At 40.4% G+C, this 27,104-nt stretch overlaps 1 protein-coding gene, 1 long non-coding RNA gene and 1 pseudogene across 3 annotated transcripts in view; 1 reads left to right on the plus strand and 2 right to left on the minus strand.

The window, feature by feature from the left end:
* The window catches only part of LOC129484266 (small ribosomal subunit protein eS24-like), a 55,909-nt pseudogene extending 54,912 nt beyond the window's left edge, over positions 1-997 (minus strand).
* Positions 1-18,209, minus strand: part of LOC134731299 (uncharacterized) — an 86,799-nt gene extending 68,590 nt beyond the window's left edge. Inside the window, exons 1-2 of the long non-coding RNA XR_010121287.1 lie at positions 17,780-18,209; positions 905-1,001 (exon numbers count right to left, since the gene is read on the minus strand). This is a non-coding gene — a long non-coding RNA (uncharacterized lncRNA). The remainder of the gene's footprint in view (positions 1-904; positions 1,002-17,779) is intronic.
* Positions 17,403-27,104, plus strand: part of CSTF3 (cleavage stimulation factor subunit 3) — a 78,566-nt gene continuing 68,864 nt past the window's right edge. Inside the window, exon 1 of one of the 2 annotated variants that reach the window (XM_055281977.2) lies at positions 17,403-18,488. In XM_055281977.2, the coding sequence (XP_055137952.1) occupies positions 18,462-18,488 (27 nt within the window). In that variant the 5' untranslated portion in view covers positions 17,403-18,461. Of the gene's footprint in view, positions 18,489-23,307; positions 23,395-27,104 lie in introns of those variants that run through there. The other variant, XM_055281976.2, reaches the window with a different exon arrangement.

Consider the following 27,104-nt stretch of genomic DNA (forward strand, 5'->3'; position numbering starts at 1 on the left):
AAGGAAAACCCCAACTTCCTATGCTCAAGTAACAAAAGGACCAGAGGCTACTCCCTTTGCAACCCACCCCTTTTCTGCATGGCAGATGAAAAATTGAAAGTACCTGTGATTGGTCCCCTCCCACAACTAATCAGGCTAGTAATCAGCCAAGTCTTCATTTGCATCGGAGTATAACGTTATAATTTCACCTTAGCCTCTGATTGGTCACTTTCCACAACCAATCAGAAGCCTGCTTAGGGTGTAACTTTGTAATTTCACTTCAGCCTCTTTTTGGTCACTTTCTGCAACCAATCAGACTGATCACAGGCCACTACTTCATTTACATAGGGTGTATACCAAGTAACCAGTGGGAAACCTCTAGAGGGTATTTAAACCACAGAAAATTCTGTAACCAAGCCCTTGAGCCACTTGCTTGGGCTGTTCCCACTCTGTCAAATGTGAATTCATTTTCAATAAATCTCTCCTTGTGTTATTTCATTCTTTGTGTGATTTGTCCAATTCTTTGTTTAAAGCACGAAGAACCTGGACACTCTCCACCAGTAACAATTTCTCCAAACAGCTCTTCCTCCTTTTACCTCCTTTGAAACTAACTTAATTCCAGAAACAGTCATGACCTCTAGGAGTGATGAATAGAAAACAGGTTCAAATTAGTCTACTAGGGGACTAGAAGAAAAATTACAAGCTATCTTCAGCCTGAAGAGTCCCTGGTTGTAGGTGAATCATTAGATACTTCCCTCAAGAAAACCTCAAACATGCATGGTTTCTTCATTCTTTCACTGGAAAAGTAAATGTGGTGTATGTTGATACAATCTCTTTTGTATCTCTATTAGTTCGTTCTCACACTGTTATAAAGAACTGCCCAAGACTGGGTAGTTTATAAAGGAAAGAGGTTTAATTGACTCACAATTCTGCAGGGCTGGGAAGGCCTCAGGACACTTACAATCATGGTGGAAGGGGAAGCAAACACAAGCTTTTTCACGTGGCAGCAGGAAGGAGAAGTGCTGAGCAAAAAGGGAAAAGCCCATTATAAACCCATTAAATCTCGTGAGAACTCCCTCACTATCATGAGAATAGCATGGAGGTAACCGCCCCCATGATTCATTACCTCCCATCAGATCCCTCCGACCACACGTGGGGATTATGGAAACTACAATTCAAGATGAGATTTGGGACACAGCCAAACCATATCAGTATCCCATCAGCTCACATTCTGAGAAAGTGACCCAACACTATAAGGACATTTTGAGCCAGATCCAAAGAAGTCAAATTGTATTTTTTCTAAGAATCACCGTCTTCTAACTTTCCAATTGTTACTAAATTAAGTCAGAGCAGACTACCTGGTCAGACTACCCTATATCTGCCACAAATGATTCCATTTAGGGTTTGAGGACCTATTGATCTCACCTCTTTCAAGTAGTGGGGCAGCCCGTGTAGGGAATTTGGTTTAATTCTGAATCAAATGGGAAGTGATTGGAGAGTTTTAAGCAACAGGAATGACATGATCCAGCATTTTAGCTGGATTGCTCTGACTACTCTAGGGAGAATTGACTGAAGCGATACACATGGCAATCATTGGAAAGCACTCTTGATGGCTCACTGCAGGAAGCATAATTGACTGGGATCCCAGATGCGGGGTTTTGAGCCCGTGCTTTCCACTGGCTGCTCTTAGCAGGGATACTAGGGCAGACCCATTTCCAGGAATTGCAGAACTCCTCGACAGGCAACATTCTAGCTCAGGACTCCCCAACAGCTTTGCTGAATTTTTCATAACTACACAATGGTCTAAGAATGTTCCACCCAATGTTCCTTCTCTCCTTCATTTGACTTGCATCACAGTCTGACAGCTCTCCCAGCTTCTCCTGCTCCCTCCCCATTTTCTCTCACAGGGGTTTCCCACAATAAATTTCTTGTACATTTAATCCTGTCTTGGCATCTGCTTCTCGGAGGACCTGGACTATCATAGAGATCAAAGGCAGAAGCAGGGAGACTAGTTAAAAGGTAATCACAGTAATCCAGGTGAAAGATGATTGTAGCTTGGAGCAGACTGAGGGCAAAAGGGGTGGAGAGAAGCAATCAGATTTCTCTTCCATCCCATATCTTAACAGCAAATCTTCTGAAATAGAATTTACTAGATTTGCTGTTAAGATATGGGATGGAAGAGAAATTGAGAAGTCAAGGTCACTCCATTGTTTGGACCTACACAATTGGAAAGATGGAGTTGCCATTTTCTGAGATGGTAAAGCATGGGAGAAGAGCATGTTTGGTGAATCAGATCAAAAGCTTGGTTTTAGACATACCAGTATTAATTTAAAATTTTTAAATTATTTTATTTTATTTTTAAAGACAGGGTCTCACTCTTTCAGCAAGACTGGAGTGCAAGTGGCATGATCATAGCTCACTGCAGTCTTAAACTTCTGGGCTCAAGCAGTCCTCCTCCCTCAGCTTCCCAAAGTGCTGGGATTACAGACTGTATCGTTTGAGATACTATTAGATACCCAAGTGGAGATGTCACATAGGCAATTTATTTAATGAGTCTGGAATTCAGAATAGAGGTATTGGCTAAAGATAGAACTATGAGAGTTAGTGTATAGCTGGCATTTGAAACCATGGAACTGAGGCCAGGCATGGTGGTTCACCCCTGTAATCCCAGCACTTTGGGAGGCTGAGCTGGATCACTTGAGGCCAGGAGTTCGAGACCAGCCTTGGCAACATAGCAAGACCTCATCTCTCCTAAAATAAATAAAGCCATGGAACTGAATGTGATTATCAAGAAAAAGATTGCGATAATGGTCAAGCCAGTGGCTCACACCTGTAATCCCAGCACTTTGGAAGGCCAGGATGAGGGGATTTCTTGAGTCCAGGAGTTTGAGAATGTAGTGAGCTACATTCTGTACCACTGTACTCCAGCCTGAGCAACATAGCAAGGCCCCATTTCAATTTTTTTTTTTTAATTTAAAGAACAGTTCTAAACTGAGACCTGGGGAATTCTAAATTTGGGATATGAGTATTCATCAAAAGAGACAAAGAAAGATCATAAAAGTTAGAACTGTCATAACTTCCTGGTGAAATTAACCTTTTAACATGGAGTAATCTTAAAGTCTGTTCTGTGTGACATTAAAACAGCTACCTCAGGTCTTTTTCTTAATAGATGCCAATACATTTTTCCCATAATTTGACTCCCAATTTTTCTATGTCTTTTTGTTTTAGATATGATCACTCATAAAAGTTAAGTTGCTTTTAAAAAATATGTTTTGCAGGTCAGGCACGGTGGCTCACGCCTGTAATCCCAGCACTTTGGGAGGCTGAGCTGGGTGGATCACCTGAGGTCAGGAGTTCGAGACCAGCCTGACCAACATGGAGAAACCCTGTCTCTACAAAAAATACAAAATTAGCCGGGTGTGGTGGTGCATGCCTGTTATCCCAGCTACTCAGGAGGCTGAGGCAGGAGAATCGCTTGAACCCAGGAGGCAGAAGTTGCAGTGAACCAAAATCATGCCATTGCACTCCAGCCTGGGCAACAAGAGTGAAACTCTGTCTCAAAAACCAAAACAAAACAAAAAATTTGTTTTGCTTGAACCATCGCATGTGAAAAAAAGAAAAAAATGTTTTGACAATTTTGGTCTTTTAAGTAAAGGGGTTGAAAAACTTACAGTTCGGCTGGGCGCGGTGGCTCACGCCTGTAATCCCAGCACTTTGGGAGGCCGAGGCGGGCGGATCACGAGGTCAGGAGATCGAGACCATCCTGGCTAACACGGTGAAACCCTGTCTCTACTAAAAATACAAAAAATTAGCCAGGCGAGGTGGCAGGCGCCTGTAGTCCCAGCTACGCGGGAGGCTGAGGCAGGAGAATGGCGTGAACCCCGGGGGGCGGAGCCTGCAGTGAGCCGAGATCGCGCCACTGCACTCCAGCCTGGGTGAAAGAGCGAGACTCCGTCTCAAAAAAAAAAACAAAACAAACAAAAAAAAAACTTACAGTTATAGTGATTAATTTATTTTGTGTTTTCTGCCATTTTTGTTTTTGTTTTACATTCCTCTTTCTTCCTTTATTTTTGATCTGTTGAAATTTGTTTTCTTATTCTATTTTGTTCCTTCTCCTTAATTTTCATTTCATGCTGTTCTTTTGACTTATATTTTCTTTATCTCTTCTTTTGATGATTGTCCTATTTTAACATATCCTCTCAACAAAGTCAAGAATTAACCAATATATTTATTCTCCTAAACAATTTAAGAACCTTACAATGCTTTAACTTTGATCTCTGAAATGCCAATTACAATGTTACTGTGCCCAGTATTTTAGTTCTAGACTTTTCTCCCAAAGTTAGATATTATTTTATAGAATGTTTCTTTAGATTTAGTCACACATTCATCAATATTATTGCTCACAAGCCCTGCTTATATATTAAGACTTTCCATCTGGAATCATTTTCCCACTACTTGAGGAAGAATCTTTTAGAATTTCCATTAATGAGGGACTTGTATTGGTAAACTATCCTGCTTTTTTTTTTTGGCTTTGTCATATTCTTGAAAACTAGCTTCACTGGTTATAAAATTTTAGGATGATAGTTATTTCCTCTCAGGCCATGGAAGACATTATTTCAATGTCTTCTGGCTTCCATTGTTGGAAGCCATGCTGGAAGCCATTGGTGAGACACAGAGTTAAACCACATTATCATTGCTTTATAAGTGGTTTCTCTTCTTTCTCTAGCTTATTTTAAGTCCTCTTTTTCTTTGGTGTTCTGCAGTTTTACATTAATGTATCGAAAAGTACATTGGGCTTTCTCAATCCAAAGATTGATATTTATCATTAAAACTGGAAAATTGGCCAGGCATGGTGACTCATGCCTGTAATTCCAGCACTTTAGGAGGCCGAGGTGAGCGGATCACCTGAGATCAGGAGTTCAAGACCAGCCTGGACAACATTAAACCCCATCTCTACAAAAATACAAAAAATTATCTGGGCGTGGTGGTGAACGTCTGTAGTCCCAGCTACTCGGGAGGCTGAGGTGGGAGAATAGCTTGAACTCAGGAGGCAGAGGTTACAGTGAGTCGAGACCACACCACTGCACTCCAGCCTGGGCAACAGAGTGAGACTCTGTCTCAAAAACACAAACACAAAAACAAAAACTAACCTCGAAAATTTTCAGCCATTGTATTTTTGGAATATTCCTCTTCTTAATTCCATTATCTGTTTCTGAAATTCTAATCAGATGCTTGTGCACATGCACGCAAGTGTGTGTGTGTGTGTGTGTGTGTATTTTTAAGAAATGGAATTTTGCTATATCGCCCAAGCCTGGCCTTGAACTCCTGGGTGCAAGCAATTCTCCTGCCTCAGCCTCCCTACTAGCTGGAATTAAAAATGTGTTCCACTGCACCCAGCTTAGACGTATTTTTGCTTTTTACTCTATGCTCCAAATTTCTTACCCTCTCTTTCATAGTTTCCACCATTTTTACTTTCTAGATGACATTCTGAGTTTCTTCAGATCTGTCATCTAGTTTCTCGTTAATCTCTTTAAATACAACAATTGGCCAGGCCTGGTGGCTCATGCCTGTCATCCCAGCATTTTGGGAGGCTGATGTGGGAGAATCTCTTGAGGTCAGGAGTTTGAGACCAGCTTGGGCAACATGGCAAAACCCTGTCTTTACAAAAAAACACAAAAATTAGCCAGGCATGGTGGTGTGTGCCTGCAGTCCCAGCTACTTGGGAGGCTGAGGCAGGAGGATTGCTTGAGCGAGGGAGATCAAGGCTATGGTGAGCCATGTTTGCACCACTGTACTCCAGCCTGGGTGACAACGCAAGACCCTGTCTCAAAAAATAAAAATATAAATAAATGAATACAACAATTATAGTTGCCTTATACTCAGTGTGTAACTTCCCTGAAATTTAAATCCTGAGCAGATCACCTCAATCAACTGATCAAGCTCAGCACTGACATTAAGTGTCTCATGATGTGATGCAATACAAAGTATACAATATTACCTCTCAAGTGTTATTACCAACCCTCCAGGGCTACCTTTCAACTTAAGAGAAACAGGAATGGAGGTATAAATTAAATGACAACCTGAGGAAATAAAAAAGACAAATCCAGAATGTAAAACAACTGGCCTGCCTTTTTCAACAAATCATATATCATGAAGAAAAAAAAAATGGGAAAATTGATTGGATTTTTGTTCAAACAAATAAAACCCATCTTACCAGAGCAATTGGCAAAATTTAAATATGAGCTGCAGATTAGATGATATTATGAAATTATAGCTAATTTTCTTTAGATGACAATGTATTGTGGTTTTGTAAAAGATTGTCCTAATTCTTAGGAGACCTGTACTAAGATATTTAGAGCTAAGGTATCAGAATGTCATCAACTTATTTCCAAGAAGATTAGCAAAAAATGAAATGTATATGCACACACATAGAGAGTAAGAGGAAATATAGCAAAATGTTTACAAGTATTAAACTAGGTAGAAGCTATATCAGTATTGTACTATTCTGTTAACTTTTCTATGTGTTTGTTTGACATTTTTATAATAAAAAAACTTGGAGAGAAAAAACAAATAATTCTGTATACAAGGGTCAAAATGACATTAATAGAGATTATTCGCTCTGGCAACAATACCCTGAAGAGACAATCTAAAAATTCTATTTTGCCATCTCCAAAGCTGTCCTGGTCTTCTCAGTATGTTTCTTTGGCCTTTTCTTGGATTCATGTGAGCTCCCCTATAGCTCTTCCTATTTAAGTTAGCCAGAGTAGGCTTCTGATACTTGCACCAAAGAAACCTTATTGATACAGAGGTTATGCTACCTATCCTCCATTTGCTCACCACAGCCATGCTGCAAAGCCCTCGCTGCCCTCTATGGATTGCATTATTCTGGCTCCCTGGCCCTCCCAGCTTCTGTCTGGGTTCTGATCATGAGGTTGGGCAATAGCTGCATTCCTCTACCCAGGGACACAGCTTCTGCTGAGTGTTCTTCCCCATAGCCATAGTTCCTGCCAGATCCTAGTATTGGATCCTTCCTCTTACTCTTTTGGCTGACGATGCCAGTCCTGTGTGCTTCACAAACTATGATGTTCTCTTTAACACCTGCCCACACTTCTATTAATATCTGCCTTATATTAAACTTCCTTCAGTTAACTCTTCTTTTCTATATTTTTTATTGTGGCAAAAACATGTAACATTAAAAATACTAAGCATTTTCAAGTGTACAGTTCAGTAGTGTTAAGTATATTCACATTGTTGTGAAATAAATCTCTAGAACTTTTTCATCTTGCAAAACTGAAACTCTATACCCATTGAATAGTATTTATCCCTTCCTCTATCCATCAATACCCTTGGCAACTACCTTTCTACTTTGTTTCTGTGATTTTGACTACTTTAGATACTTCATATAAATAGAAGTATACAGTATTTGTCTTTTTGTGATGATGTATTTCATTTAGCATAATGTTCTTAAGATTTATCCATGTGATAGCATATGACAGAAATCCTTTCTTAGTTAAGGCTGGATAATATTCTCCATTCATCTGTCAATGGATGTTTTGGTTCTTTGGTATTTTTATTATTTATTTATTTTGAGACCCTGTCTTACTCTGTTGCCCAGTTTGGAGTGCAGTAGCACGATCTCGGCTCACTGCAACCTCCGCCTCCCAGGTTCAGGCAATTCTCCTGCCTCAGCCACCCGAGCAGCTGGGATTACAGGCGTGCACCACCATGCCTGGCTATTTTTTGTATTTTTATTAGAGATGGGGTTTCACCATGTTGGCCAGGCTGATCTCGAGCTCCTGACCTCAAGTGACCACCAGCCTCAGCCTCCCAAAGTGCTGGAATTACAGGCATGAGCCACCGTGCCTGGCCAGTATTTTTAAATTTATACACAGTTAAATTCATTCTTTTCTGGTGTATGGCTCTATGAGTTTAACAAATGCATAGAACTTTGTATTTTTTTTTTAGTTTTTTTTTTTTTTTTTTTTTTTTTTTGCGTGTGTATTTTTAGTAGAGATGGGGTTTTGCCATGTTGCCCAGGCTGGTCTTGAACTCCTGAGCTCAGGCAATCCACCCACCTCAGCCTCCAAAGTGCTAAGATTACAGGCATGAGCCACTGCACCTGGCCAGAATTTTGGAAATGCCCCACAGTGAAGATACATATACCACCCAAAAACATTCTCATATTGCCCCTTCATAGTAAAATACTCCTTCTATACTTACCCCAGCAACCACTCATCTAGTCTCCAACCCTACAGTTTTTCCTTTTCCAGAATGTCATATAAATGGAAGAAACTAGTATGTAGTCTTTTGAGTCTGGCATCTTTTACTAAGCATAATGCATTTGGGATTCATCTATACTATTCTACATGTAATAGTTATTCCTTTTAATGGCTGAATAGTATTTCATTATATAGATACCACAATTCATTTATCCAACATTAATTGAAAGACATTTGGTTTCTTTTCCAGTTTTTAGAGATTATAAATAAAGCTGCTATGCACATTTGTGTATGGGTTTTAATATGAACACACATTTTTATTCATCTTGGAAAAATACATGAGTGGGATTGATGGGTCATATGGTAAGTATATGTTTAACCTTGTAAGAGACTGACAAACTGTTTTCCAAAGTGTCCAGAGCTGGTCCAAAGGTAGTGAGTTATCTCAATTGATTGTTCACAGTCAGTTACAGATTGAACTCCTTGTTCTCTTTCCTTCCTTCTCACTGCTGCACTTAACTAGTCTTCAAAACAACAAAGTGTCCAGGACACTGGACAGTGTGGCACTGTTTTAATAAGTCTTGAAACTAGGTAGTGTAAGACCTCCAATTTTGTTCTTCTTTTCCCATATGGATTTTAGAATCAGCTCGTCAATATCCTTAAAAAAAATCTGCGGGTATTTTGATTGTAATTGCTTTGAAACTATAGATCAATTTGGGGACAATTGACAGCTTCATATTTTAAAAATCTAACATTGTTGGCAAACTTACTGCTGCATCCTAATGTTTTATAGTTGCACCCTAATGTTTAAATACCTTCATGAAAGTGAAGTCTAGAATTTATTTATTTATTTTTGAGACAGAGTCTTGCTCTGTCGCCAGGCTGGAGTGCAATGCACAATCTCAGCTCACTGCAACCTCCACTTCTCAGGTTCAAGTGATTCTCCTGCCTCAGCCTCCTGAGTAGCTGGCACTACAGGCTCATGCCAATACGCCCAGCTAATTTTTGTATTTTTATTTGAGACGGAGTTTCACCATGTTGGCCAGGATGGTCTCGATCTCTTGACCTCATGATCTGCCCTCCTTGGCCTCCCAAAGTGCTGGGATTACAGGCGTGAGCTACTGCGCCTGGCCGAATTTATTTATTTTTTAAAGGAATTTAGTAACTAGGCATTTAAATCTACACCGAGTTTCTGGAAGGCAGAGGCTGTATGCTGCTTCTATTTGAATCACAGTGTACAAAAGATTCAAAATACAGAGCAGGACCTCAATAATGGTTTGCAGATTAAATATTTAAACATGAGGCTTTTAAATAATTCTACTTACATTTTCAGACATGATGAAGAGTGGGGCATATGGAACTTTCATGAGGCAAGAAGAAGAAACAACTACTTTTCCTTTCTAAAAAGAGCTATGGTAATGGCCCCTGGTGCAAGTAGGAGTAAGAAGACAGTAGAAACTGTCCCCAAACTTGTAACTCACAAGACTTAGATTCCCAAAATGTGAAGGCAAATTATTTTATAGGTGAGGATCATACAGTGACACAATGTGACTAATTTCTTGTATGTCAATATATACCTACACAAAAATTTGAACCCAAAACAAAAAACTTCTAATACAGCAGGTTATGTTTGTTGGTTTTTGTCATGTATAAAAATTGTACATTCTTTTATTTGACTTCCTTAGTGAATTTCTTTTTAGGATTTCCCTTTAAGAGAAAAATCATTACTCAATTAGTTTGCTGAAAAGCCTACATTTTGGTTTATTGTTTTATTTATTTATTTTTTGAGACAAAGTCTCGCTGTGTCATCCAGGCTGGAGTGCAATGGCACGATCTCGGCTCACTGCAAACTCCGCCTCCTGGGTTCAAGCGATTATCCTGCCTCAGCCTCCCGAGTAGTTGGGATTACAGGCGCCCACCACCATGCCCAGCTAATTTTTGTATTTTTAGTAGAGACGGGTTTTTGCCATATTGGTTAGGCTGGTCTCGAACTCCTGACCTCAGGTGATCCTCCCGCCTCGACCTCCCAAAGTGCTGGGATCACAGGCGTGAGCCACCGCGCCCGGCAGGTTTATTGTTGAATAGTACTACAGCAATAGTCATCAACCAATTTTCACATAGCTGTATTTCCAAGTTAGATGCTAAGGAATATATTACATCCTTTCCAACACATAGATGGCATCAAATTATTTTACTAGTGATTATGTGACCAAGGTAGCCAAAGGAGTAAAAATTATTATTTTTTCTTCACTACTGTAGGATTTGATGTGCTTCAAACAAATTTTTTTTCTTTTTTTTTTTTTTGAGACAGAGTCTCGCTCTTGTCACCCAGGCTGGAGTGCAGTGGCACGATGATCTGGGCTCACTGCAACCTCCGCCTCCTGGGTTCAAACCATTCTCCTGCCTCAGCCTACCGAGTAGCTAGGATTACAGGCACCCGACACCACACCTGGCTAAATTTTGTATTTTTAGTAGAAACGGGGTTTTGCCATGTTGGCCACGCTGGTCTCCATCTCTTGACCTCGTGATCCACCCATCTCGGCCTGCCAAAGTGCTGGGATTACAGGCATGAGCCACCGTGCCGGGCCAAATTGTTTTATTTCTGTATACATAGGCAGTTCCTATGTATACAGACTACTGTATATGACTGCTAACTAGGTCTAGATGAAAATATGAGTCTATAAATTCATTGTTAATTGGACATTTTAAATTATTTTTCCAATTACAGTGGTGGATTTGCACAGATCATTTCATTCTCTTTTTAGGCCCCATTTTGCTCAAGAAGAGACCCTTGTCAAGCAGTTGGCTGGGGTCAGGGGTGCATGTTATGATTAAGGAAACTAGTAGAGATAAATGAGCCACACTGGAATTAAAAACTATGACCTCATTGACAAAGAGTTCCAACTAACCAGCACAGAGATAATATATACTTCTTGGAACTTTACTTGCTCTCTTTTCCACAAGTGTTTTCTCTTTGGTTGCTGAAGTATGAAGACATTTTATTCTCTCTAAACTTCCAGCAGAACTCTTCGTGCCAGAGATAGCACATTCCATCCTCCGTGTACTATTAATAGTAAACAATAAAATGACCATCATAGAGTCTAAGTGTTTTTTGCCTCATAAAAGGAATTTAGAAGAGTCTTTGGATGAAAGTCACCATACAGAGTATAGAAGTAGTATTGTATTACTGTGCAGAGTATTATCACACCAAAGATTATGAGGCACACACACTTTACTGAGAGGCCTTTGTGGGTCAAGTTCATGTACTGAAAACAGACATGGCATTTTAAATCATGTAAATTTATGGAATTATAGATTTCTCTCTTAGAAAATGAATAAATCCTTTATATAATTTCCAGGATAAAGAATAATAATGAAACTTGTGGAAGGAAAGTTCTAACATATTCATTACTTTTAAACAACACCAAGTTGTTTTCAGAGTTGGTAAAAATTTCTGTTTTTAAAAATTACTTCTGGTTTTAAAAATTACTTCTATTTCTAATGAATCATTAGGTGAATAGGCCCACATAAAAGGTGAGTGAACACAGAAAAAGAAAAGGAAAGAGGACATGAATTAATAATTTGTCAAAATGTGGTTGTGTGACACTTTGGGTTCCAAAGAACAAACGTTCATTCAGTCTTAGAGAAAAAGGGTTCCACCATAAGGACATATATGGTTTAAAATTACAAGCCATTTCATAGCCAAGGCAATTCTAGGACTGACTACACCAGTGTCCACATATTCTCTCTTTCTCTCCTTTGAGCATTAATCTTTTAAGTACGTTAGACTGTTTAATTCATCAGTGTGGAGTGCATCTACTGGGTAGATTCTGACTAAAGTGTCCACCCTACACAGAGGTATTTAGCTTCTTCTCTTAGGAGGACAACAGGAGGCAGAAGAGTCTATGTCATACAAGTTAGCATAGGTCCCACATCTTTTAAAAGCAAAAATAGGCCGGGGTAGGGTGGCTCACGTCTGTAATCCAAGCACTTTGGGAGGCCAAGGCAGGAGGATCCCTTGATAGAGCTCAGGAGTTCGAAACTGCAGTGAGCTATGATCGTGCCACTGCATTCCACCCTGGGCAAAAGAGTGAGACTCCTGTCTCTAAATAAATAAAATAAAACCCCAAATAGCCCTCTACATTAATAAAAATTATATATGCCTAATATTTACTACAATGGACAAAAGGGTAAGCATGTAATTGAAGACAAAAAGGGACTATGAGAAATAAAAATAGTTTTTCAAAGTGATGAGATTATGATTAGCTTTTTTCTCTGTTTTTTCCAATGTTGTTTTAATATTTTGATGATTTAAGAAAGTTTTAAAAACATTTAGAATAATTAAGATAATTTAGTAATGCTCATGCCTTTCAACCGATTATCTCCAGTTATTTTATTTTTCAAATAATGTTAAACTCAAGCAATAGAGTCAATTAAATTTAGGAAATGTGTGTAAGACGTGTTTAACCAACATTCTAATTGAAGATGAGTCAATAGTCATTCCAGTCAGTTTCCTCATGTTACAGAGGAATTCATTATTTGGAAGTGCTATACATACTTTAAAAATAAAATCCCAGATATATTTGTGTCCCTCTCACATAAGCTGTTAAAATATTTGCCCGTCCCTCTACATAGCTGTAGTCACAGGCATGTTAACGTTTTCTGTAAAATAGATCAAAATATAAAGAAACATTAGGAAAATACAGCTGTTGGAATGAGGAGGGGAGAGTACACAATGTATTTATAGCAAGTGCATATATTATATCAAGTAGAACAGACACCCAGCCTTTTATGACCAGTTTTAACTATGACATGCATGAGTTTTAAATAAGAAATAACCGTAGAAATCTCCAAAGAATTTTAAAAGTCCCAGGCCGGGCACGGTGGCTCACGCCTGTAATCCCAGCACTTTGGGAGGCCGAGGCGGGTGGATCATGAGGTCAGGAGTTCGAGACCAGCCTGGCCAATATGGTGAAATCCCGTCTGTACTAAAAATACAAAAATTAGCTGGGCATGGTGGCATGAGCCTGTAGTCCCAGCTGCTTGGTAGGCTGAGGCAGGAGAATTGCTTGAACCCGGGAGGTGGAGGTGGCAGTAAGCCAAGATCACACCACTGCACTCCAGGCTGGGCCACACAGTGAGACTCCGTCTCAAAAAAATAATAAAATAAAAAATAAAAATCCCATCAGTTGGTTAAGAGCTTTTTGCTTTATTATAAGTGATGTTTAGTTGATTTTTGTTTTCAGATTCCAAAGAAAATTCCAAAACTGGTTTTGATAGCCAGCAGATACATTTCTAAGCACTTGGGATGATGAATCACATAAAATATGTATTTTTGAGAGTGTTTAATTACAATGATTGTTCACCAATTAAATAATTTCCATTTATGTTTCTAATAAAACTCTCAGGTAAATTATTAGAAGTCAGTTTCTTAATCATATGATAAATGGACTATATTCTAAAATTCTGATTAATATTTCTGAAGGATTCATGATAAGGAAGCAATGTTCTTACCAAGTTTGTTTAATCGTTAGATGGAAATTGTATTTGTCTGCCACCTGGGGGATTCATGGAAACACTGCAATTGGCAAAATTCATAGTCACAAAAATATTGCAATATATGTGTTAATAGTGTAGTATTTGTTTTATGAATGATGTTGGCTGAAACACACACACACACACACACACACACACACACACACACACACACTTACATAATTGTGGGCAAAAAAGTAGTTGCAAAACCAATAGACTTGTGTTCTGGATGTTGAGTGAAGAAAATGTTTCCAGGCCGGACACAGTGGCTCATAGCTATAATCCCAGCACTTTGGAAGGCTGAGGCAACAGGATCACTTGAGGCCAGGAGTTCGAGATCAGCCTGGGCAACAAAGCGAGACCCTCATCTCTACAAAAAACTTAAAAATTAGCTGGGCACGGCGGTGCATGCCTGTAGTCCTAGTCACTTGGGAGGCTGAAGCAGGGGGATTGCTTGAACTTGAGGCCACAGGGAGCCATGATTTGTGCCACTGCACTCCAGCCTGAACAAAAGCAAGACCTTGTTTTATTTACTTATTTTTATTTTCATTGTTAAGACTTTGTTGCGTGTGTGTGTTTTTAAAAAAAGGTTCCAAAAGAAGGGAGTGATCAACTTCATCAAATACTGCTGGTAGAATCCCATAAGGTAAAGAGGACTAAAACTGACCACTGCATTTGGCAACTGGGAAGTCACAGGTGACCAGGAAAAGAGCTGTTCCTGGATGTTTTATAGTCGTTATTGCTATTGTGAGCAAATCTTCCTATTTATGATTTTTTTCTTTTTTTTTTTTTTTGAGACGGAGTCTCACTCGGTCGCCCAGGCTGGAGTGCAGTGGCGAGATCTCAGCTCACTGCAAACTCCACCTCATGGGTTCATGCCATTCTCCTGCCTCAGCCTCCCCAATAGCTGGGACTACAGGTGCCCGCCACCACGCCCAGCTAATTTTTTTTTTTTTGTATTTTTTAGTAGAGATGGGGTTTCACCATGTTAGCCAGGATGGTCTCGATTTCCTGACCTTGTGATCCACCCACCTCAGCCTCCCAAAGTGCTGGGATTACAGGCGTGAGCCACCATGCCCGGCCTATCTATGATTTTTTTCTAATCATCAATTTACATTTTTTGAAACAGGGTCTCTCTCTGTTGCCTAGGCTGGAGTGCAGTGGTGTGATCATAGCTCACTGCAACTTTTAACTCCTGGGCTCAAGCAATCCTCCCATTTCCCAAGCAGCTGGGACCACAGGCATGCAACACCAAAATCAGCTAATTTTTAAAATTTTTTGTAGAGGGGTCATGCGATGTTGCCCAGGTTGGTCTCAAACTTCTGTGCTCAAGTGATCTTCCCCCCTTGGCCTCCCAAAGTGCTGGGATTACAAGCGTGAGCTACCACACTCAGCCCCTTTGTATCTTATGTGAATATGGAAGAGAATGTCATTATTCACAGAAAACACAAATTGACTATTTTGGGACTGTCACAATGTCTGTAATTTATTTTCATATTATTCTGTGGACAAAACCTCAAACTGTAATACTAAAAGACTCTAGGCAGAAAAATAAAAATAAAAAACAATCTGGCTCCCCCTGCCAAAAAAAAAACTATGTATGTAAATACATACATATAAAGCAAACACACTAAAATGTTAATCAAGGTGGTAGGTATACAGGTGTTCACTGCATTATTATTTAAACTTTTATCTCCATATTTGTTAAAAACACTGGAAAAAATGAGGGCCAGGCGCCATAGCTTGCGCCTGTAATCCCAACACTTTGGGAGGCCAAGGCAGACGGATTGCTTGAGTCCAGGAGTTCGAGACCAGCCTGACCAATATGGTGAAATCCTGTCTTGACTAAAAATACAAAAATTAGCCCAGTGTGGTGGCGGGAGCCTGTATCCTAGCTACTCAGGAGGCTGAGGCACGAGAATCACTTGAACCCAGGAGGCAGAGGTTGCAGTGAGCCGAGATCGCACCACTGCACTCCAGCCTGGGTGAAAGGGCGAGACTCAGTGTCAAAAAAAAAAAAAAAATATATATATATATATCTATATATACAGGTTGAGTATCCCTAATTCAAAAATCTGGGCCAGGCGCGTTGGCTCACGCCTGTAATCCCAGTCCTTGGGGAGGCCGAGTTGGGAGGATCACTTGAGGTTAGGAGTTCAGACCAGCTTGGACAACATGGTGAAACCCCTTCTCTACTAAAAATACAAAAATTAGGCCAGGCGCGGTGGCTCATGCCTGTAATCCCAGTACTTTGGGAGGCCGAGGCGGGCGGATCACGAGATCAGGAGATCGAGACCATCTGGTCAGGAGATCGAGCCCATCCTGGCTAACACGGTGAAACCCCATCTCTACTAAAAATACAAAAAAATTAGCCGGGTAGGGTGGCAGGCGCCTGTAGTCCCAGCTACTTGGGAGGCTGAGGCAGGAGAATGGAGTGAACCCAGGAGGTGGAGCTTGCAGTGGGCTGAGATGATTGTGCCACTGCACTCCAGCCTAGGCGACAGAGTGAGACTCCGTCTCAAAAAAAAAAAAAAAAAAAAGAAAAAATACAAAAATCAGCCCGGCGTAGTGGCGCGTGCCTGTAGTCCCAGCTACTCCGGAGGCTGAGGCAGGAGAATCGCTTTAACCTGGGAGGTGGAGGGTGCAGTGAGCCGAGATCGCACCACTGCACTCCAGCCTGGGCGACAGAGCAAGACTTTGCCACAAGAGAAAAAAAAAAAAACCTAAACGTTCCAAAACTCAAAATGCTCCAAAATCTAACTTTTTAAGCACTGACATGACTCTCAAAGGAAATGCTCATTGGAGCATTTCAGATTTTGGATTTTCGGATTAGGATGCTAAAGTGGTAAGTATATATACGTAAAACGCTTTCATATTCTGCTTTTCTTCATTGAATATGGTGGTTGCCTGTCAGTCATCGTATATTAGCATCAGTTTGCTGCGTGACATTCCATTGCAGAGATAAATCTTGTGATATTTTTAACCAGTCCTCCATTGCTGGATGGTGCAATGAACATCTGTTAATACATGGCTTTTGCTCATGTGTCTGATTATTTTAAGGGTAAGATTTCAGCCTGTGGAAAGGGAGTAAGTGTAAGTTTGAGCAGAGGAAAGGAGACCTAAAAGAATAAGGCGAGTCTGGGAACAGTTCACTAGGTTATTTTAGGGCATCGGACCCCCGTAGGCGAAAAATGCTTGCAGACATCTTACGATGACGCTTAAATGGAAGAGCAGTTTGAGAAGATTTAATCCCATTTAAATTTCTTTTTTTTTTTTTTTGAGACGGAGTCTCGCTCTGTACCCCAGGCTGGAATCTCGGCTCACTGCAACCTCCGCCTCGCGGGTTCAAGCGATTCTCCTGCTTCAGCTTCCCGAGTAACTGGGACTACAGGCACAAACCACCACGCCTGGCTACTTTTTTTGTATTTTTGTTAGAGACGAGATTTCAGCAAGTTGGCCAGGTTGGTCCTGAATTCCTGACTTTATTTATTTTCTGAGATGGAGTCTCGCTCTGTTGCCCAGGCTGGAGTGCAGTGGCACGATCTCTGCTCACTGCAAGCTCCACCTCCCGGGTTCACGCCATTCTCCTGCCTCAGCCTCCCAAGTAGCTGGGACTACAGGCGCCCGCCACCACGCCTGGCTAATTTTTTTTTTTTGTATTTTTAGTAGAGACGGGGTTTTACTGTGTTAGCCAGGATGGTCTCGATCTCCTGACCTCGTGATCCGCCCGCCTCGGCCTCCCAAAGTGCTGCGATTACAGGCGTGCGCCACCGTGCTCAGCCTAGAACTCCTGACTTTAAATAATCCATCCGTTTTGGCCTCCCAAACTGCTGGGATTACAGGCATGGGCCACCGCGCCCGGTCAATCTCATTTAATCTTAATGCCAGGTACTGTTCTAACTCTTTTCTATGTAAAATTTATTTCAGTTGCAGGTACTATTATTATTCCCATCTATAGGCCAGAAAGCTGAGGTACGAAGTTTAATTGCCAGTTACTTATCTTCGTTAAAATCCAAGCAGTCTGGGCTCCAAACATTTATACTTACTTTGCAGTCAAGGAACCACGCTGAGATGTTGAGCTGAAAACCCAGGTCTCTCAGACTTCAAAGCTTTATACACAAGAGTAGATGGTGGCAGTAAAAATTAATGGGGGCTTGATCTATCCCTCCCACCCCCAAGAAAAGTAAAAAGCAGGAGCTGGGACCAGAGAAAACCTCCACGGAGTCCTTATCCCCTAAATATAGGAGGCATTTAACGCTTAGCATTGCTGACTAGCAATCAGGCTTCAACTGTGAGTAGCGAGGCTCTGAAGCTTGATAACTGAATTCCAAAAAGCGCGCGAGCCTCCAGACGAAACAGCTTCCCGCCTTCCAGCCGGTTGGAGCCGGCTCAGCAACAGCCTCTCCAGGCCAGGGTAGTGACGTCAGCCCAGGAATTGGGCCCGCCCCGGGATCTCGCTGCTTTCTGCACGCTCGGAATAACCAGAGTCGCGAAATTAGCCCCGCCCACTGCCCCGGAAGTTAATGCGGAAGCCACACACCCCCTCCTCGGCCGGCAGGGGCGCAGCCATTTTAATTCATATCTGAGTGGGCGGCGGCGATTGGTGTTGGCGGTCTGGCTCAGCTGGGCAGGGGGTAACTTTACTGATTTGGGGGTGGTTTTTAGTTTAATATTTCTTTTCTAGCTTCCCATCGACGGTCAGTGCGCACGTTGTAATCAGCTGAGGCCATGTCAGGAGACGGAGCCACGGAGCAGGTGAGGAAGGAGAGTGGTGGGGCCTCGTGGCGACCTCTTCTCCACGTCTGTTCCTCCGACTGCTCCAGACATGTTCGCCTGAGGAAGGAATTGGGTCTAGTGAACCCGGGGGACAGGGTATATAGAAGAGTGGTGGGAATGGGGAGCAAGATCTAAGATTTAATTTTTTTTTTTGCTTCTCTGTCTTAGGCATGAATACGAGTAAATACTTGATTTAGACAATAGCAGTAGGCTGCTTCGTCCTATTTAGTTTCATGGGACTACTCCAAATGGGATGCTTTCCTTTGATATCGTTTTGGTATTAGAGTGGATAGGAATTATTTTAACGCTCACCCGCCGTTTTAGAAAAACTTTACAGTGTTTCTTTTACCCCGCCAAATATACTGTATCCAGAAATAGGTTACTAGTTTGAGAAATATTTGAGACAAAGCTAATCTGGAGAATTAAGACTTAATGAGAGCGAGTGAAGAAAGAAGCAAGTTATGCTGAGGTTTTGGGAATTTTGTGGCTTTCTTTCGTTTTCTTCCTTTTCTTTTAGTCACATTTCATTTTCATTTTTCCAGCTACATAAACATTGCAGGTATATATAAGTTGAAAATGAGAAGTCTGTTTTGGCCACTGTAAATAAAAGCATCTGTTTTAATCGTAAATATGAGTGACAACTAAATATTTAAAAATCCACACTTTTAGGTTAGATCAGTGTGATTTGTTTCTTTTGCTCTTTGTATTCAGAATTTTGTAGGATAGTATTTACCTTTTAGTGTGAAAGAGGAAGCTAAATAGTTATGAAAGATGCCATTAAATGTGTTTTTCGATCTAAGTCCTGGTGTGTTTAGATAAATACAGTTTCTAAAATGGAGGCTAGGTAGCCTGCAGTCTCAATTTCCTGAAATTTCCCATTGCCATAGCAACGACATGCACTTAGGTTTTCATTTTTCAGGTTCCCTAGCTTATAACGTGGAAGATGTTATTGGAGGTTGACAGAGATGAGGCAAAATAGGAGCGTTCTATTGCATAGTCTGTAAGACTGTAGATTTCATTATGTCGGCAGTTTGATTCAACTGTTTTGTGTTTGCCCGAGGACTGGTTTCAGTCCAGAAATCTTCGCACTATTTACATTTTACATAGTGTTAGCATGCCCAAGCATTTAAAGTCTTAAAATTACTGTATCAAAACTGTTTACCCCTTTTCTGATCTAGTATTTGTCATCTGAAAGTGAAGGACTAATGAACTGAGGTTTCATTGAAAGTTTCCGAAATTCATTGTTAATTCTTAGAATTTATCTAAAATTACAAAGACACGGAAATGTTACCATGACCTCTTGAATGTTTTAGAACTGTGGTGTTGCAATGGGACAGATGGTGGTGAAGATTTATAGAAAAATAATTTCCCCCAAAGGTTTTATTGTGCAAAGTTTAGAACATAGAGAAAAGTTGAAAGAAAAGTGCAGTGAACACCTGTAGGACAACTCTTCACGTGGAATCAACAGTTGAAAGCCTTGCCATGTTTGCTTTATCTCCCCATGCTGATAAATTGAGAACAGGGTCTTTATCACTCACACTAGAGTGCTGTGACGCCATCACAGCTCACCATAGCTTCGACCTCCCTGCGCTCTGTGATCCTGCCACCTCAGCCTCCTGAGTAGCTGGGAGTACAGGCGCCACCATGCCCGGCTAATTTTTTTTTTTTTTTTTTTTTTTTGAGATGGAGCCTTGCTCTGTCACCCTGACTGGAGTGCAGTGGCGCGATTTCGCCTTACTGCAGCCTTCGCCTCCCGGTTCAAGCGATTCTCCTGCCTCAGCCACCCGAGTAGCTGGGTTTACAGGCGCCCGCCACCATGCCCCGCTAATTTTTGTATGTAGAGACGGGGATTTCGCCACGTTGCCCAGGCTGGTCTCGAATTCCTGACCTCAAGTGATCCGCCTGCCTCTGCCTTCCAAAGTGCTGGAATTACAGGCGTGAGCCACCGTACCTGGCCTAATTTTTGTATTTTTTTTTGTAGAGACCGGAATTCACCATGTTGCCCAGCCTGGTCTCGAACTCCTGGGCTCAAGCGATTCACCCACCTCAGTGTCCCCAAGTGTTGAGATTACAGACAGGCACGAGCACTAAGCTTGGTCCATGCATGTTTATTTGAAAGTATGTTGACACATTGCAGCTCCAAGTATTTCAGCATTCACTTATAAATAAGAGCAAAATGTTGTTACGTAACCACCATACCATTTCCCCACCCAAGAAAATATTTCTAAAATCTAGTCCTTCTTTAAATTTCCCCACTTGTCCCAAGAATGTGATTCTTTTTTTTTTTTTTTAACCAGAATCAATCTAGATTTACGTAGTGAATCATTTACTTATGTCTCTTAAGTAGTCTCACCATTCTCCCCTGAGGCTGTTGTCTATTTGAAGTGTCAAGGACACAACACTGCTTTTCTGGGTGTATTTGTTTTTTGTTGTTTGTTTGCTTGCTTGCTTTTGGTTTGGGGGTTGATAATGTCATTTAACTTGTCCTTTCATCTTCTGTATTTCCTGAAAACTTTACAGTTAGGTCTATACTCAGCCTTGATATTTGGGTTAAGTATTTTTGGATAGAATACTTAAGATTATATCATTACATTAGCAGGCACTTCTGCTGGGTTCTATTAGGATGGTTAAGTTTGATCACTTGGTTTAGGGTGATCTTCTCATTGTTAAGGGTCATGTTCCCCTTTGCAGTTAATAATCTGTGAGTTGATACCATTTTCTTTAAAATCACCTTATACCTAGTTATCAATTGATAAATCTTGACTAAATCAGCTCTTACATTGGAAGTCGCAAATGGTGGTTTCGTTTTGTTTTTAAAACCCACAACTCTGTTGGTCTGTGTCTGTTTACTGGCTCATACTTTCTGCAAAAAAGACTTTTTTTCTTCCTAAAGATTAAGTATTGCTATGGATTCATGGATTTCTCTTAGTGTGTTAGTATCAGTGATAGCCATTTTTCTTTTGCACTCTCAACTTGTCCAAACCTTTTTGGTGGCTCTTATATCTTTTTTTTTTTTTTTTGAGACAGAGTCTCGCTGTCGCCCAGGCTGGAGTGCAGTGGCGCGATCTCGGCTCACTGCAGGCTCCGCCCCCCGGGGTTCACGCCATTCTCCTGCCTCAGCCTCCCGAGTAGCTGGGACTACAGGCGCCCGCCATCTCACCTGGCTAATTTTTTGTATTTTTAGTAGAGACGGGGTTTCACTGTGTTAGCCAGGATGGTCTCGATCTCCTGACCTCGTGATCCGCCCGCCTCGGCCTCCCAAAGTGCTGGGATTACAGGCGTGAGCCACCGCTCCTGGCCTGTGGCTCTTACATCTTTTCCTTCAGTCTGAAAGGCAATTTAGACATCTGATTATCAACAAGGAAGTCATCTTCATATAGCCTTTTCTTTAACTTTTTAATAATACATTTCAAACATGTAAGAAAAATAGTATAATATATGAAGTACCTGTCATAGAGCTTCAATTTATGGCTAATCTTGTTTCCTCCATGACTTCATTTGCTTCTCTCACCCCCATTACTTCGAAGCAAATCCTAGATACTGTATTCAGCTTCAACTAAAATAGCCATTAAATAACACCTTAAGGAGTGACTGATGGAAAATATGAATGAGCTCTACCTTGCTTGATGTTTAAGACAGTATTGAAAATCTGGAGGAAAAGAGAGTATCCAAAATAACCTGAAATCATGGATGAGAAAAATAAACTCAATGAAACTAAAGAATAATAAGAAAAAAATTAAAACCACTGAATCATGGATTTGCTTTGGAAAAATGCCAAGGGATGGGGTGGACAAAGAGTCCTACAAGATGCAGGTGTAGATTTAGCCTTCTAGTAGCATTGAAGTTCAAGTTTGTAGAATAAACCTGATACTATCTTAAATTTGTTACTAAAATATATGGATAGTCATTTTTCTCTTGGTGCTAAGATTTGTGATTTGTGCCCCCTAACAGAGGGAAATTATTGCAGACAAGCAAAATCACTGCTAAAGGTTTATTGCTGTGATTTTTTTTTTCAACTCTAGTAAGGAAGTTCAATTTTGCCTGTAGAGAGCTATTGGAATTACCTTATAGTGTTAAAGGATACTCTTCTGAAGCTCCTTGCTTATTGTTTTTGCCAGTTTAATGGTGAAAAAACTATTTGCATATAGGTTTACCCCCCTAACAAACATATGATTTCTGTGTGGAATTATGGCTGTATTATTTATTTCATGGTTTTGTTTTTTTGTGTTTGTTTTTTTGAGATGGAGTCTTGCTGTGTTGTCCAGGCTGGAGTGCAGTGGCACGATCTCGGCTCACTGCAACCTCTGCCTCCCAGGTTCAAGCAATTCTCCTGCCTCAGCCTCTTGAGTAGCTAGGATTACAAGCACACGCCACAATGCCCGGCTAATTTTTTTGTATTTTTAGTAGAATTGGGGTTTCACCATGTTGACCAGGCTGGTCTTGAACTCCTGACCTCAAGTGATCTGCCTGCCTCAGCCTCCCAAAGTGCTGGGATTACAGGCATGAGCCACTGCGCCCAGCCCGTGGTGTTTGTTTTTTTAATGCTTGAGTCAACTTTTGATCTCATTCTTAGGTCCATTTAACCTTGTGCACTACTCTTAACGGCATTTAATATGCTGTTATTTAGACATCTTCCATTGGGTTTTGAGCTTCTTGAGTTGAAGAGATGGTGTTATTCATCTTTATGTCTTAAAGACCTAAGAAATAATATTTTGATGCTTAAAGGTATTCAGTAAATGAATGGATTAAGTTTGCATCTTTTAAAAAATTTTATTTATTTACTATTTAGGTAGAGACGAGGTCTCACTGTGTTTCCCAGGCTGGTCTTGAACTCCTGGACTTAAGTGATCCTCCCGCCTCAGCCTTCCAAACTGTTGGGTTACAGGTGTGAGTCCAGCCATATTTCACCTTTTAAACAATATATAACCTATCCTAGAATTTGAAAGGCCTAAAATACAAGCCAGATGATCCTCAGCTTGGAAAAGCTACATGACTCTAAGAAGCACAAATTAATTGATGGTAGTTCTTAACAAAGGAGCATTTAGGTTCATAAATACTTGTTTTTAGTGAAAAATAATTTTGGGAAGATTTAGAAAATATGAAGAGTATGTGTCCTATTATGTACTTATTAATAAGGAAAGAAAAAGTTGAAACACCCACAGCGTTGAAACCTGAAACCTGGTTTATTTCATTAGGTAACCATTAGTACTTAAGCTGTTTGGAAGTAACAGTATCGCCAATTTTAGTCAAGGTGCGTATGTGTAGGGGTTAGAAGAGGCAGAGAAAGAGCCAACTGTGTGTTGGACAATGTGTTTTTTTGGATTTATTTTTTCCAAAATCTTTCTGTAACAGCCTTTCCTAGTTTTCTCTCCCTCCTATTTTTAGTGATGCTTGTTTGGTGTAACAGTTTTGGGCAGGCAAGTTGATTTGATCTTTGTTGTTGATATTTCTTAGGAAACTGGAGCATATAAAATATTCTGTTTGGGAACAGTTGTTCCTAAGAGAAATTGCTCTGTGCTTAAAGAATGAGAATTGGGTTTTTCTTAGAGATACAACAGAAAGCTACTGTGTTAGGTGATATTGCATTCCTTCAACGTTATTTCAGGGAATGTAGGCATTTACATCCCAGATAGACCTTCAGAAGGGCAAAATCTGTATTTGGGTGTTTTTACCTATTAATTGGACAATTGCCCATACCAATTCATGATTTTAAGCTTTTTTTTTTTAAATAAACCTTCGATTTGGTGACAGTGATTTTAAGCTTATCTACCATGTCTCTGAATCTTTCTCTTTAGATAGGACCTACCTGTGAGTTTGAGTCTTTTTGTTTTGTTTTGTTGGACAGTTGGTAATGGTGTGAGAATTGGGCTAAAAAAGGGATTTGAACTGGCAGTTGTTTAAATTATATTTAGATTAATGGACAACTTAGGATACATAGTAAATATTGAATAAAATCAGAAGGGCAAAGCTTCTGTGTGTCCTAATTAATGTTTTTCTAATGTTTGACTTAGTTTATTTAGTGTATTAAGTCTGGATTATTCATATTTGAAAGAAGTCTCGTCTTTTAAGTTCCAAATGGTTAAGATTTTAATTTATATTTTGTAGCTATTTGTTTCCTAGGGGATGAATATGCAAGTTTACTAAGCAGATAATGGTAAATATAATTATTTGAACCAGTATGTTAAGCCAAGATCTTTTTTTTATTTTTAATTTTTTTATTTTTATTTTTTCGAGACAGAGTCTCGCACTTTCACCCAGGCTGGAGTGCAGTGGCGCGATCACGGCTGGCTGCAAGCTCCGCCTCCTGGGTTCACGCCATTCTCCTGCCTCAGCCTCCCTAGTAGCTGGGACTATAGGTGCCTGCCACCACGCCCTTACTCCCGGCTAATTTTTTCTATTTTAGTAGAGATGGGGTTTCACCGTGTTAGCCAGGATGGTCTTGATCTCCTGACCTCGTGATCCACCCGCCTTGGCCTTCCAAAGCGCTGGGATTACAGGTGTGAGCCACCATGCCTGGCCCAAAATCTTTTTTTTTTTCTAAGTTTTTGAGTTGTTTGTATGTTTAGATTTTTAATCTATGGATGATTTGGAGGGATTAGTTTTGTATTGTAGGATACATGTTCAGTTTCATTCACAACAAACATGAAGTAGGGTTTGGTTGCATTGGTAAAGGAACACAGAACTAAGCTGACATCTGGTCCTAATATCCGGTCTCAGTGTGACACCTGTCACATATAGTCCTTTATTATCTGGGTATATGAGTGGAATCAGTTAGGTTACTCTTCTATGAAAGTCTCAGCAGGGCACCGTGGCTCATGCCTGTCTGTAATCCCAGCACTTTGGGAGGCTGAGGCTGGTGGATCACTTGGTCAGGAGTTTGAGACCAACCTGGCCAGCATGGTGAAACTCCGTCTCTACTAAAAATACAAAAAATTAGCCAGGCGTGGTGGCGGGCGCCTGTAGTCCCAGCTACTCGGAGAGGCTGAGGCAGGAGAATGGCGTGAACCTGGGAGGCGGAGCTTGCAGTGAGCCGAGATTGCGCCACTGCACTCCAGCCTGGGCGACAGAGCGAGACTCCGTCTCAAAAAAAAAAAAAAAAGAAAAAAAAAAAAAAAATTAGCTGAGTGTGTTGGTGCATATCTGTAATCCCAGCTACTTGGGAGGCTGAGGCAGGAGAATCACTTGAACCCGGGAGTTGGAGGTTGCAGTGAGCCAAGGTAGAGCCACTGCACTCCACCTAGGCGACAGAGCGAGACTCCGTCTCAAAAAAAAAAAAAAAAAAAAGAAAGTCTTACAGAGTGCTACTCAGGTCTACTTTTAATTTCAAAAAAAAAGTTAACCACAGAGAGAGACTTAAGACTTCAAATATATAGTATATTCAGTTTTCTTAATATTTTAGCAAAAAATTCACTTGGAATGACAAGTTTGTTACCACTTTATTTTTAATGAAACATGACATTTGGAAAACATTTGTGGAACAGATAGATGAGGTGGTACATATTTCTTAAAGTGGAGCCCATGGCCCATTTATGTCATAATTAGGTGCTTTATAAAAGTATAGATACGTAGACTCTGATTTCAAACCTAACTGTTAAGTGGGGCTGAGAATCTTCATTTGAAACAGGTACCACAGTGGTTTTTATTTGAATAAAAGCTTGCAGACCACAGAGTTAGATGATACCTGGTTGTTTTGAAATACATTCTTGATAAATAAGTGGCTGAAAAAATGGCAGATACTTGAGGATGGTATTTTACTGATTTTTCCTGCCCACCTGCTCCCCACCCCCATATATTTAGTTATTACCCTGAATAGTGAGAAATACTCATTATAAAACCAGGGTTGAGACTCAACTCTGCTTTTTCTGTTGGTCATAGTAAAAAGCTTACATTGTCTTAAATCTTTCAGTGTACCATCTTTCTCCCCCTCTATTCATACTTCTGTTATCACTTTAACTGATCCCTACTTTAACTTAATTTCAATATGGCTCCTAGTATAACACCCTTCTAATTTATCATGAAAGTAGCTATTTGGAGAAAGAGAATTATCTTTTTTTTGTGTGTGTGTCTGTTTTACCTGCATAGTCGAAATGGAAGAAATTAGATAATTATTATTATTGTTATTATTACTATTTTTTTTAGAGACGAGGTCTTGCTCTGTTGTCCAGGCTGCAGTGCATTGGCGTGGTCATAGCTCACCACAGCCTCAACCTCCTGGACTCAAGGACTCCTCCCACCTCAGCCTCCCAAAGTGCTGGGATTACAGGTGTGACCCACTGTGCCCAGCCTTAAATTATATTATTTCAGTCATTAACATGATAGTGTCTGTCACCTCTTCACATCCCACCTTCCCATTAATAACCTCCTAATAAAAGTTATGAGCTCATATAGAAAGAAAGTGGTTAGGAGTTTCAATAAGGCATAACTCATAGGGCTTTCCAGAGGCCACATCACATATCCACAATTATATGTAAAGGCTATTAAAAATGGTCTTTCCTCCCTTTTCCAACTACATAACTGTGAGGCTGAAATTTTTTCATATTTTTCATCTAAAACAATATATTGTAACAGATTGAAAGAAGCAGATAATGTCTTCTA

This window comes from Symphalangus syndactylus, chromosome 6, assembly GCF_028878055.3.
Source record: "Symphalangus syndactylus isolate Jambi chromosome 6, NHGRI_mSymSyn1-v2.1_pri, whole genome shotgun sequence".
Classification (NCBI taxonomy): Eukaryota; Metazoa; Chordata; class Mammalia; order Primates; family Hylobatidae; genus Symphalangus; species Symphalangus syndactylus.